This window comes from Triticum dicoccoides, chromosome 4A (assembly GCF_002162155.2).
Source record: "Triticum dicoccoides isolate Atlit2015 ecotype Zavitan chromosome 4A, WEW_v2.0, whole genome shotgun sequence".
Taxonomy (NCBI): domain Eukaryota; kingdom Viridiplantae; phylum Streptophyta; class Magnoliopsida; order Poales; family Poaceae; genus Triticum; species Triticum dicoccoides.
Window position 1 is genome coordinate 266,834,910 of NC_041386.1, and position 10,846 is coordinate 266,845,755.

General features: G+C 47.8%; 1 protein-coding gene across 3 annotated transcripts; it reads right to left on the reverse strand.

Annotated features, from left to right (window-relative positions):
* Positions 1-6: 6 nt before the first annotated feature.
* On the reverse strand, positions 7-10,459 carry LOC119285769. Of its 3 annotated transcripts, none has more exons than XM_037565094.1 (5): positions 10,290-10,459; positions 9,371-9,846; positions 2,960-3,067; positions 1,900-1,956; positions 7-382 (listed from the first exon to the last, which is right to left on the reverse strand). In XM_037565094.1, the coding sequence occupies exons 2-5, from the start codon at positions 9,842-9,844 to the stop codon at positions 14-16; spliced, it is 1,008 nt and encodes a 335-aa protein (XP_037420991.1). In that variant the 5' UTR covers positions 9,845-9,846; positions 10,290-10,459; the 3' UTR covers positions 7-13. The 3 variants fall into 3 exon arrangements, with proteins under 3 accessions (XP_037420991.1, XP_037420990.1, XP_037420992.1); XM_037565093.1 differs by having other exon boundaries at positions 10,270-10,459; XM_037565095.1 differs by lacking the exon at positions 2,960-3,067 and having other exon boundaries at positions 10,270-10,457.
* Positions 10,460-10,846: the final 387 nt, after the last annotated feature.

Consider the following 10,846-nt stretch of genomic DNA (forward strand, 5'->3'; position numbering starts at 1 on the left):
AGAGGGCGCGTTTTCACGCTGGGCAGATGCTCACGAACACAGGCAGCCTTCGCTGAGGGGCGCCACGGGGACCGTACAGGCATTGGCTGATGGACGCGTTCTCCTCCTCGGTCGGCGGCCAGGCAAACGTCGCCCGTTGCACCGACGGCGCCTTCGATTCAGGCCGCTTTGGTGTCCACGAGAAGCTGGCCTGCGCTCTCGCAGGAGTGGCAGTGGCAGTGGTGGTGGTGGCGGCTCTAGGAGGCGTCAAGTACGGAGCGGCTGGTGGCCTCATGGGTATGGTCGTGACGCCGGCTGCCTGCAACGATGGGTGATAGGTTCTGGGGCTCGCCTGCATGTTGGGACCGGCACTCTGCACTGATCGCCCGCGCTGAAGTTCCACCTGCATTGTACGACAGGAAGCAGAACAGATATGGATCTGTCTTAAGTGGCATAATCACAATATATAAACTTAATCACAAGAACAGACATACATAATATAAACGCATCACCAGAGCTACACTGATATTCGGTACTCCTATTATGTCTTGCCAACCAAAAAGAGGCAAGTGATAATTAACAGTTATGAACTCTAAAGTCTACAATTACATCTAAAAATGTTAAGGCCTCCATTGATGCATATAGGATAGTAATATCAATAGAAAAGAGATGTGATGTAATTTATAGGATAGGAATTTTTCTATTGAGTCAAGGCTAAATTTTTTTCTATGAAATACAAAGGATTAACTCCTTTCCTATAAAGGAATATGATTCTATTCCTACAAAACAAAGGGCTTCAAAGAAAATTTTCCTGTGACATTCTTAATTCCTACAAAATTCAGACCGGGTGGGCTGGGTCTATCAGAGTCCCACCTGGCAGCTGTCCCGCAAACCTTCTCCAGGTTTGCTTCCGGTTTATGGAAATACGGACGTGCGGACCGACCGGTCCACGGAAGTCTGATGAACCGCGTTGGAGGGCACTCACAACCTCAATATCGGACTCATAAAATTCCACCGCAAAAGGTGTTGAATCACTTTGGTGAATCAGCTCGGAATCCTACGCAGGGTTGAGACTGATTCAGAGCAAGCTACGACGACGCCTTCTAGGCCGGAAAAGCCATCTGCTCAAACCAGTTTGGTTCTGGATCGCAGAGGAGCTCCAGAAATCGTTGGAGGGGGATTTTGGAGAAGTTTGATGCGATGACGACCAATGTGAAGGTGAACAACAAGGACATCAGTGATTTGCGGCTGTAGATCGACGACTGTCGTTGAGGATATCGACGGCGTCAAGAGCCGCCTCGGAATCAAGGGACTGTATTACTGGCACGGAATGAACCATTGATCCCAGGTCACCACATAACCAAGTTTTAGATACCAAGATAACTAACACTGTTGTATTGTGACAACAATTTCAGAGTTTCAGAATGTTCATCAGCCAAGATAACCAACTTTTAGATACCAAGAAACTGTTAGATTATAAACAGGAACAAAGCATCTATCCCTGAATGGTTTAAAATAACATGTCCTTAATATACTCTGTTATTTTATTGTAAGACTGAAGTTGACAGTTGTTATCATTTTCAGAAAGTGGCTAGCAACAATTCGCAAATGGTTCACTTCTGAAAATATTCATGAGGCATCCCTAAAATTGTTTTGTCAGAAATTGGGTAGCACCCAAACAAAGAAAAGAAAGACGAGTCTGAAAAACAACATAGTATTTTCTTGCCATTCCTTGAACAACAAAGAAATCTTTTAACAGTAAGCAAAAGAGAAACTGCGGTTGAGCCTCGTTTAGAATTTACGCAGAGAGTATAACCAAACAAAAAAAAATCATGTGACAAGTTCAGAATTGCAAAGGCACCATATAAAATCAAACACATTTAAATCTTATCTAAATCCCGCGGTACGAGCAATATTTACCTCAGAATGTCTTGGATTCATGGCTTGCACCACACAAGACTCCTTCCCATATGAAAACTGCAGAATCAACAACAAAAGAGAAACAACTCATCAGATTATGCATATCCGTGGGCAGCCTCATTCAAGCCCCCTCAAGAAATCTACTTTCCACAATCAGTTCCTTTACAGGCATGATTTGGTATTACTAATTCCAGACTACGAACTTGGCAAGGGTGGGGAAAACTTCCCCATCCTTTTATTGTCCACATGTTTCCTCCTCCTCTTTTTCTAAAACAGAAAAACTCTCCCCTTATTTTGGCTTCCAGATGGATAAATACAGGAGTTTTCGTGCACCATTGGTAGGATAGGACATAGGACTACGGGTCAACTACATTCAGCTAGTCAGTACCACACTTGTTGTACTCCCAAGTCCTAACAAACATTGTGAGTGTTAGATAACGTTTATACGTAGCTTCTGTGTATACCCTGTATCTTGTATTTATGCACTTTGTGTACCCTTATATATATATGAGAGGTAATATCACCGTAAGTCATAGAACTTGCGTTCAATGTTCAGTTTGGTGCTACAATTTTAAAAATACGGATTTGTTGTCATCTAACTTGATATCGCGTGCAAATATGGTCACAAAATACGCGTGCTGACGTATCAGGATGTATGGCCCCACCTGTTAGTGAGTGGTGGCGCTCAGCTTACTTAATTGTTGCACAAAACACCCTTACATTTTTTAATTTACGGGAAAAGCCAACCACACTGTACTGCATATAGGTACGTAAATGTTTGAATTCAGCATTTTGCATAATTTAAATATAAGTTGCGAGTCTATACATTTTGGATTTGTTAAACATATTTATTTAACAAACATTTTCAATGTCGGTATTAACTATTTTTTTATATAATACACAAGTGTATATTTAAATGTTTTTATGTACTAATGATAGTTTTTATGTATAATATTCTTAGAACATAACTTTATTAATTACGTTTTACAAATATCTTGAAGAAATAGCAAATGCAAAATGAGCCGCAATATGTTAAAAAATAAGCCATCAGCGCGATCACCTTCCGAAAGACACGCATCTTGTGTATACTTCCATAGAGAGCCAGCCAGAGTAACAGACGGAGAAAGAACAGATTTCCATGCATAGGAGCTTGATTGATGAAATGTCCCTGTATTTACTGCTATGTCAAACCATCCTGATGTGCAATTAGTATCACTTACATTGTTTTACCACTCCACATGTAAGTACTGTGTGTTTCTTAGAAGAAAAAACTTGTAAGTACTGTGTTGATGGCATTATATGTTGATCTTAATGCGTCAACCTACCTGGACATGACTTCTCGTCCTGCTTAACGGAATCACTGTAGCAGTGCGCGCCTCTACATGTTTCAGGTAAAATAGCTTAAATGGGCCGCAGATGTACATCCACTGCTCATAGATGCAAAAAAATAAATATCATTTAAGCTCTCAGTACATCTAACTTAGCTATCCATACGTTACATGCAAACAGGGATGGCTTGTTGGCTAGAGTGGCTTCTGTGGTGAACATTGGTCGTGGGTTGGATTCCAGGCTCTCCCCCATTTTTCACTAATTTGACTTTTTGGAAATAAAAAAATGTGAGGGTGTTTTGTGCAAAAATAAGTCCATCATGCGTCACCACTCACTAACAGGTGGGGCCATACACCCTGATACATCCAAATGCATATGTTGTGACCGTATTTACACGCGATGTCAAGTTAGATGACCACAAATCCGTATTTTCAAAGTTCTAGCACCAAACTCAACATCGAGCGTAAGTTCAATGACTCTTGGTGATATTATCTCTATATATGAGATAGCCACATCCGTATTGGGTGTCGAGCAGTTTCCCAAACCCTAGTTTTTACATGGTATCAGTTTAGGTTTCGATCGCTTCCGCTCTGCCCCGATCGCCCTCGACCCCGATCGCCTCCGATGCCATCCGGCCCGGCAGCCGCCGCCCTGGCCTCTCTGTTCCTGGCCTCTCGGCCACTATTTCCCTTGGTAGGCGCACCTGGTCCGCTGCTGCCCCGCCGTCGCCGTCTTTGCCAAACGCGGCTCTACGCGGCCGCGCCCACGGTGCCGTCGCGTGGCCCGCGGCTGCATACGGCGCCCCACCCCCGGCCGCATACGGCGCACTACCCCCGGCCGCATACAGCGCAGCAGCCCCGGTCACGTACAGCACGTCACCCGCGGTTCCACACAGTGCGTCGCCCGCGGATTCCTACGACGTATTTGCGGCGCCCTACAGCGTTGCACCGGCGATCTACGGTGGGTACCAGCCGGCTCCTCCGATCGAACCGTACTATGGTGCATCTGCTCCGTCCTATAGTGCTTCCCCGGCACCGTATCCTCCGCCTGCTGCGGCTTCTTCGATCATGTCGCCGGCGCCTGGTGGTGGTCCGCATCAGGGCTACTACGCGCCACCTCTGTCGGATCATGTCGCCGCTGCTGCACCGTTCTACTTCACGCATCTCATCCCGGTGAAGCTCACGAGGGATAACTATCTGTCATATCTGTCGTGGCGTGCACAGGTGTTGCTTCTTCTCCGCAGTCGCTACTTGGAGGGCTTTGTTGATGGTACTCTGCCGTGCCCTTCGCCATATCATCCGGGGCATCATGCGTGGGTGGCTCAAGATCAAGCCATCCTCTCTGCTATCCAGTCCTCTCTCGCGAAGGGAGTCTCGTCGCTGGTCATCTTTGCCCCTACGTCTCGGGACGTGGACGACTCTTCATACCAGTTTTGATTCGCAGTCCCAGACGCGTGCTCATGCTAGTTGCACTGCGCTTGGGGAGGTGAAGCTTCATGACCTCATTGTCACTAACTACTTCAACAAGGTGACGAGTATGGCTGACACACTTGCTTCCATCGGCAAGGCTCTTGGTCCGGAGGAGTTCACCTCTTATGTGCTCAATGGACTGGGTGACGACTATGATAATTTGGTGGAGAATATCAATGGTCGTGACACTCCCATCCAGCCGCGTGAGTTGTACGCGCATCTCCTTGCCACGGAACAGCGCATTCAGGCTTGCCGCTCTACGCCGAGTTTCCCTTCCGCCAACGCCAAAGCACATGGCAAGGGCAAGCCCTACAAGCAACCAACTGGTGGCAAACCTCCGTCGGCCGGGCCTAACTCGCGGAACTACACCACCTCTACGGGCGTCCGAGTCTGTGCCTGCTGCCTCTTATGTGGTGCTCAGGTCCCCTGCTAGCTGTGTGGGCTTGATGGTCACCTTGCTTCCCGTTGTCATCGTCGCTTCAAGCAGGATTTTTTTGGGGATCGAAACAATGGCAAGGGTAATGAGAAGCAGGCTGCCCTGGCGAGTCATGAGCAGGGTCACACTCCTTCCTATTATGTTTATGCATCGTGGTACATGCATACGGGAGCTACCAATCACCTGACGAGTGAGATGGGCAAGCTCTCTACACAGGAGCCGTACCATAAACATGATCAGGTTCGCATCGCTAATGGGGAAGGTATGCACATCTCACATATTGGTCAAGCATCACTTCTTACACGTCGATCCACACAATTACGTCTTCTTAATGTCCTTCATGTTCCCTCTGTTTCACGTAGTTTGCTTTCACTTCCTAAACTTACTCGTGATAATAATGTTCTTGCTGAATTCCATCATTTTCATTTTTTGTTAAAGACCGAGACACGAGGGACGTACTTCTTAGAGGTCGACTGCACAATAATGGTCTCTATGCACTTGATGTGCCACCAGCTCAGTGCTTTCGGCGGTGTTCGTGTGTCTCCATCACATTGGCATGCGCACCTTGGTCATCCTGCCACTCCTATCATTCGCCATGTACTTCATCAGCTTCCAGTTGTGTCCAATAAACATGTTGATGCAATTTGTGATGCCTGTCAGCAAGGCAAGTCATCAACTTCCTTTTTCTGAGTCGAGTCGTGTAGTCAATAAACTGCTTGAACTTGTGTTTTTTTGGATGTATGGGGCCATGCCCAAACCTCTGTTAGTAGTCATAATTACTATGTCAGTTTTATTGATGCTTACAGTCGGTTCACTTGGCTTTATCTTCTTAAACACAAGTCTGATATGTTTAATGTTTTCTTGCAATTCTAAGCGCATGTTGAGCGTCTGCTCAGTCACAAAATCATTCATGTGCAATCCGATTGGGGAGGGGGTGTTAATTTCACAACCTCAATGCATTCTTTAATAAGCTTAGAATTACACATCGTGTGTCTTGTCCTCATACACATCAGCAAAACGGTGTAGCTAAGCGTAAGCATCGCCATATAGTTGAGACTGGTCTTGCTTTGCTTGCCCATGCCTCCGTTCCTTTCCGATTTTGGAGTGATGCGTTTTCCACCGCATGCTTTCTCATTAACAAACTCCCTACACGACTCCATCAGATGAAACACCACTTGAACTCTTGCTGAATGAAATTCCTGATTATACGTTTCTCAAGGTCTTTGGGTGTGCGTGTTGGCCACATCTTCGTCCATATAACCAACGCAAGCTGGAGTTTTGGTCTAAACAGCGCGTGTTTTTTGATTATAGTTCTCTTCATAAAGGGTACAAGTGTCTTCATGTTCCCTCTAACCGCGTCTACATCTCTCATGATGTGGTGTTTGATGAGAATGTTTTTCCTTTTTCCGCACTTCCGGTCACCTCCACCACTCCCATTGCACCTGAGAAATCTGTTTTACCTTTGTTTGGTCAATTTGTTGATGCTGCATATACCCCCTTGTTGCTACCTAACCATGGTGCAGGTACTGGGCGAGGAGAACACCTCGAGCTTCCGGATGAGCAGCCGCCTGCGTCCCTTTGGACGTCCATCGAGCCCGCTCGCGACGCCCCTCTGTCACCTGGCTCGCCGACGGGGCTGGTCGAGCTAGGCCCTGCCACCTCGGTCCAGCATGGGGCTAGCAACGCGTTGGCCGAGCCGGCCAACCCGGTCAAGCTGGTCGAACCAGCTTCGCCTGAGCCAGCCTCTGTTGCGGGGGCCGAGCCGGCGTCCACGCCTTCCTTGCCAGGCCGGTCGCCTAGCACGACTGGCTCTATGTCTGGGGAGTGGTCTGCATCGTCATCGCCATCTTCATCAACTCCGTCTCCGCCGCCACCTCCGCCACTTACCGCTATTCTGCGTCCTCGTATGCGCAGTCATAGTGGTATTGTTCGGCCGAAGGAGCGCACTGACGGCACGGTTGTGTGGATTGCGGCGTGTATGGCACAGACAGATGCTGATCCCACTGCTGAGCCTGGGCATTTTCAGGCGGCTCTTCGGATTCCTCATTGGCGCAGTGCCATGGAGCAGGAGTTTCAGTCACTACAGAGGAATGATACTTGGCGCTTGGTTCCTCCTGTGTCTGGTGTCAACATCATTGACTCCAAGTGGGTGTTTAAGGTAAAGAAGCATGCTGATGGTTCTATTGAGCAATACAAGGCATTGTTAGTGGCCAAAGGGTTTAAACAATGGTATGGTCTTGATTATGAGGATACCTTCAGTCCAGTTGTCAAACCTACCACCATTCGTCTGCTTCTGTCCTTGGCTGTTGCCAAAGGGTGGTCTCTGCGTCAACTTGATGTTTGGAATGCTTTTCTCCATGGGGTCTTGGAGGAAGAGGTTTACATGCAGCAACCTCCAGGTTTTGTTGATTCTGCTTGTCCGCATCATTTGTGTCGTCATGTTGAGGCGCTTTATGGACTTAAGTAGGCTCCTCGTGCATGGCATGCCTGACTTGGCTCGGTTCTTCGACGTCTTGGATTTGCTCCGTCCACTGCCGACACGTCTCTGTTCCTGTTCCATCGTCCTGAGGTTACTATGTACCTGCTGGTTTATGTTGATGACATTATTCTTATTAGCTCCTCAATGACTGCCGCTGATCGTCTGATGTCTGCTCTGAGTGGTCATTGCTGTCAAGGATCTGGGTGCTCTCCATTACTTCCTTGGTCTGGAGGTTTCACGGTCCCCTACTGGCCTGACTCTCACTCAGCATAGGTATTCCTTGGACTTGCTGCGACGTGCTGGTATGTTGCAATGCAAGCATGCTACCACCCCTATGTCTGCGACTGATTGGTTATCAGCCTTGGATGGTGCCTTGCTTCCTTCAGATGATGCTACAGAGTACCGCAATATTGTTGGTGGCTTGCAGTACTTCACTATCACACGGCCGGACATCTCCTATGCGGTAAACCGTGTGTGCCAGTATCTTCATGCTCCTCGAACTTCACACTGGTCAGCTGTGAAGCATATACTGCGTTATCTCTCTCATACTGTCTCCTATGGCTTGCATGTTCAGTCTACCTCCTCGAGTGCTCTCTCGGTGTTCTCTAACGCAGATTGGGTTGGGAGCCTGGATGATCGGAGATCAACGGGGGGCTATGCTATCTTCTTTGGTTGCAACTTGATCGCTTGGAGTGCACGCAAGCAGGCCACAATATCTCGGAGTAGCACTGAAGCAGAGTACAAGGCAGTTGCCAATGCCACGGCTGAGCTCATTTGGGTACAGTCTCTGTTGAGAGAGTTGGGAGTCTCTCAAGAGCAGCCACCGGTTCTTTGGTGTGATAATATTGGTGCGACGTATCTTTCATCTAATCCAGTTTTTCATGCTCGTACCAAGCACATCGAAATTGACTATCACTTTGTGAGGGAACGTGTTGCACAAAAGCTTCTTCATATCAAGTTCATCTCCTCCAAAGATCAACTTGTTGACATCTTCACGAAGCCACTTCCACAACCTCAGTTTGAAGGTTGTAGGCGCAATCTTAACTTGCTTTGTACTTCAGGCCACAGTTAAGATTGAGGGAGGGTGTTAGATAATGTTTATACATAGCTTCTATGTATACCTTGTATCTTGTATTTGTACACTTTGTGTACCCTTATATATATGAGATAGCTACACCCGTATTGGGTGTCAAGCAGTTTCCCAAACCCTAGTTTTTACAGCGAGCAACTACAGAACATGGTTTCCAGTAAGCAAAGCGTGCAAGCTTATTCGATGTACTCTTGGTCTGCCTTGATGAACTCCTAAAATGCTTTAATCTACTGAAACAATTGCTCCCAAATTTTCTTTTCATTTCCTATAACTTCTCAGTTTGCATTGGCTCTTTTCTCACTACTTGTCCAACTATAAAGCACCTAATCTCAACATTCCTTTTTCCCTATTTGTAAACAGGATTAAAGCATAGCATGCAAAGTGATCTACCATACATCATTGTCATAAGTCATAACCCCTTTTTAAGAACTTAATTTTAAAAATCTTCATTAACTATTTAAGTCATGACTTAACTTCGTTTTCAGATTCATCAATGATGTTTATTTCCGTTAACACCACGCAATCTTCCAGACCATAAACCATACAGTTTTGCTAAAGCACAATGCGACCATGAAACCATAGCTCAACCAAACGCATCCGACAATATCACGGAAACAACATGACGAGCTCTCCCAAACACAAGCCGACAACAAGTGTGAATCGATTACCTGGAGACTGGAGCCGTGGCGACCGCTGCCGCCCGAGCCAGGGGAGTTGGTGTGGACCAAGCGTAGGTCAGTGAAGGAGGCGTAGCGCTTGGGGCCAGGGCTGAAGCCGTCGGCAACGAGCACACCATCCATGACGAGGACATCGTCGTCGGTCGTAGGCGACCCTAGTGGAGAGCCATGAAAGAGGAGGCGCCCCATATTCGACATCGGAGAGAACTCGGGGTAGACACGGTGGTGACTGTAGCGGGGGTGCGGTTCATCTAACGAGAGGTCCAACCCTCCGGAAGACGACGACGACGAGGACGACCTCCCGCCATGACCGTCACCAGCAGCATCGTTGAAGGCCAGCATGAGGCGGGTGCCTGTCAACGGGGCCGACATGCGGCGGCGGCGCCTCGCTGACGCGTCCACTGATTGGCCGCCACTCCCGCCGCTGCCGGGGGTTGCGCCGACGCCGAGGTGGCGGGGGTCCATCGCTGCAGCGGAGGAAGCGGATTAGTGTTGCAGATTAGCAAAATTGCAGAAACGCGGTACTAAATGTCGACAATATACACGCGAAACAGTGCAGAGATCGTGATTTGTATCGGATCGCGTGGCCCAGCCGAAAATGGCTGAAGATTTTCCGTAACCTGGTTCGATTTGGCAGAGAGGGGATACCGGAAATTCAAACCATCAAAAACGTCCAACAGAACCGCACGAGCCCCCCTAAAAACACCAGTACGACTGCAGAAGTCAATCAATTCCAAGTCCAAGCGAAAATGGAGATTGAATTCATAAGCAACTGGATACACACCCAAAACGAGAACCCCTTAAACAAGTACCAGAAAGTATTTCCCCCAAATAAAATCCCCGAATGTACGAGAACACAAGCATTCGGATGGAGCGAGCGAAGCACCTACCAGTGGTACTGCGGGCGTACCTTGCAGAGCCCACACCGTCGTTCGGCGCTCGCTCTCGCCGCTGGGGTGGTTCGGCTTCGCCGGAGGAGGGAAGAGAAGACGAGCCGCGGAAGGGGGGAACGGAGGTGGATCAGGAGCAGCTTCTTTTTCGATTTGTTTTTTGTTTTACGGAAAGGAGAAGCATAAATACGCGCGGCGCCTCTCAGCTATGGGTTTGAATTTTCAGCTGTGCACGCCGGCGGCGGAATCAAATGGATTGATTTCATTCGTTAGGTCGAGATCTCTGCGTCCTCCTTAATTTTGTTTTTTTAGCTTAGCATCCTCCTTAACATTTTTCTTTAGTAACGCGTCCTCAATAACTTTTTTTTGGGTGCCTCCTAACGTGGCCCACTAAGGTTTGTAAGAGCATCTAGAACCGGACATTTCATTTCCGCCCCAAACATTCGGCGGCCTGCCACTATTTGGACGCAAATTTAACACATATTCAAACTCGGCAAATTTGACACTCACGTCCGGACCGGCCGACACTTCTCGTACTTGGCTCATATTTAGGACAGATATAGGCACGCCCGGACGC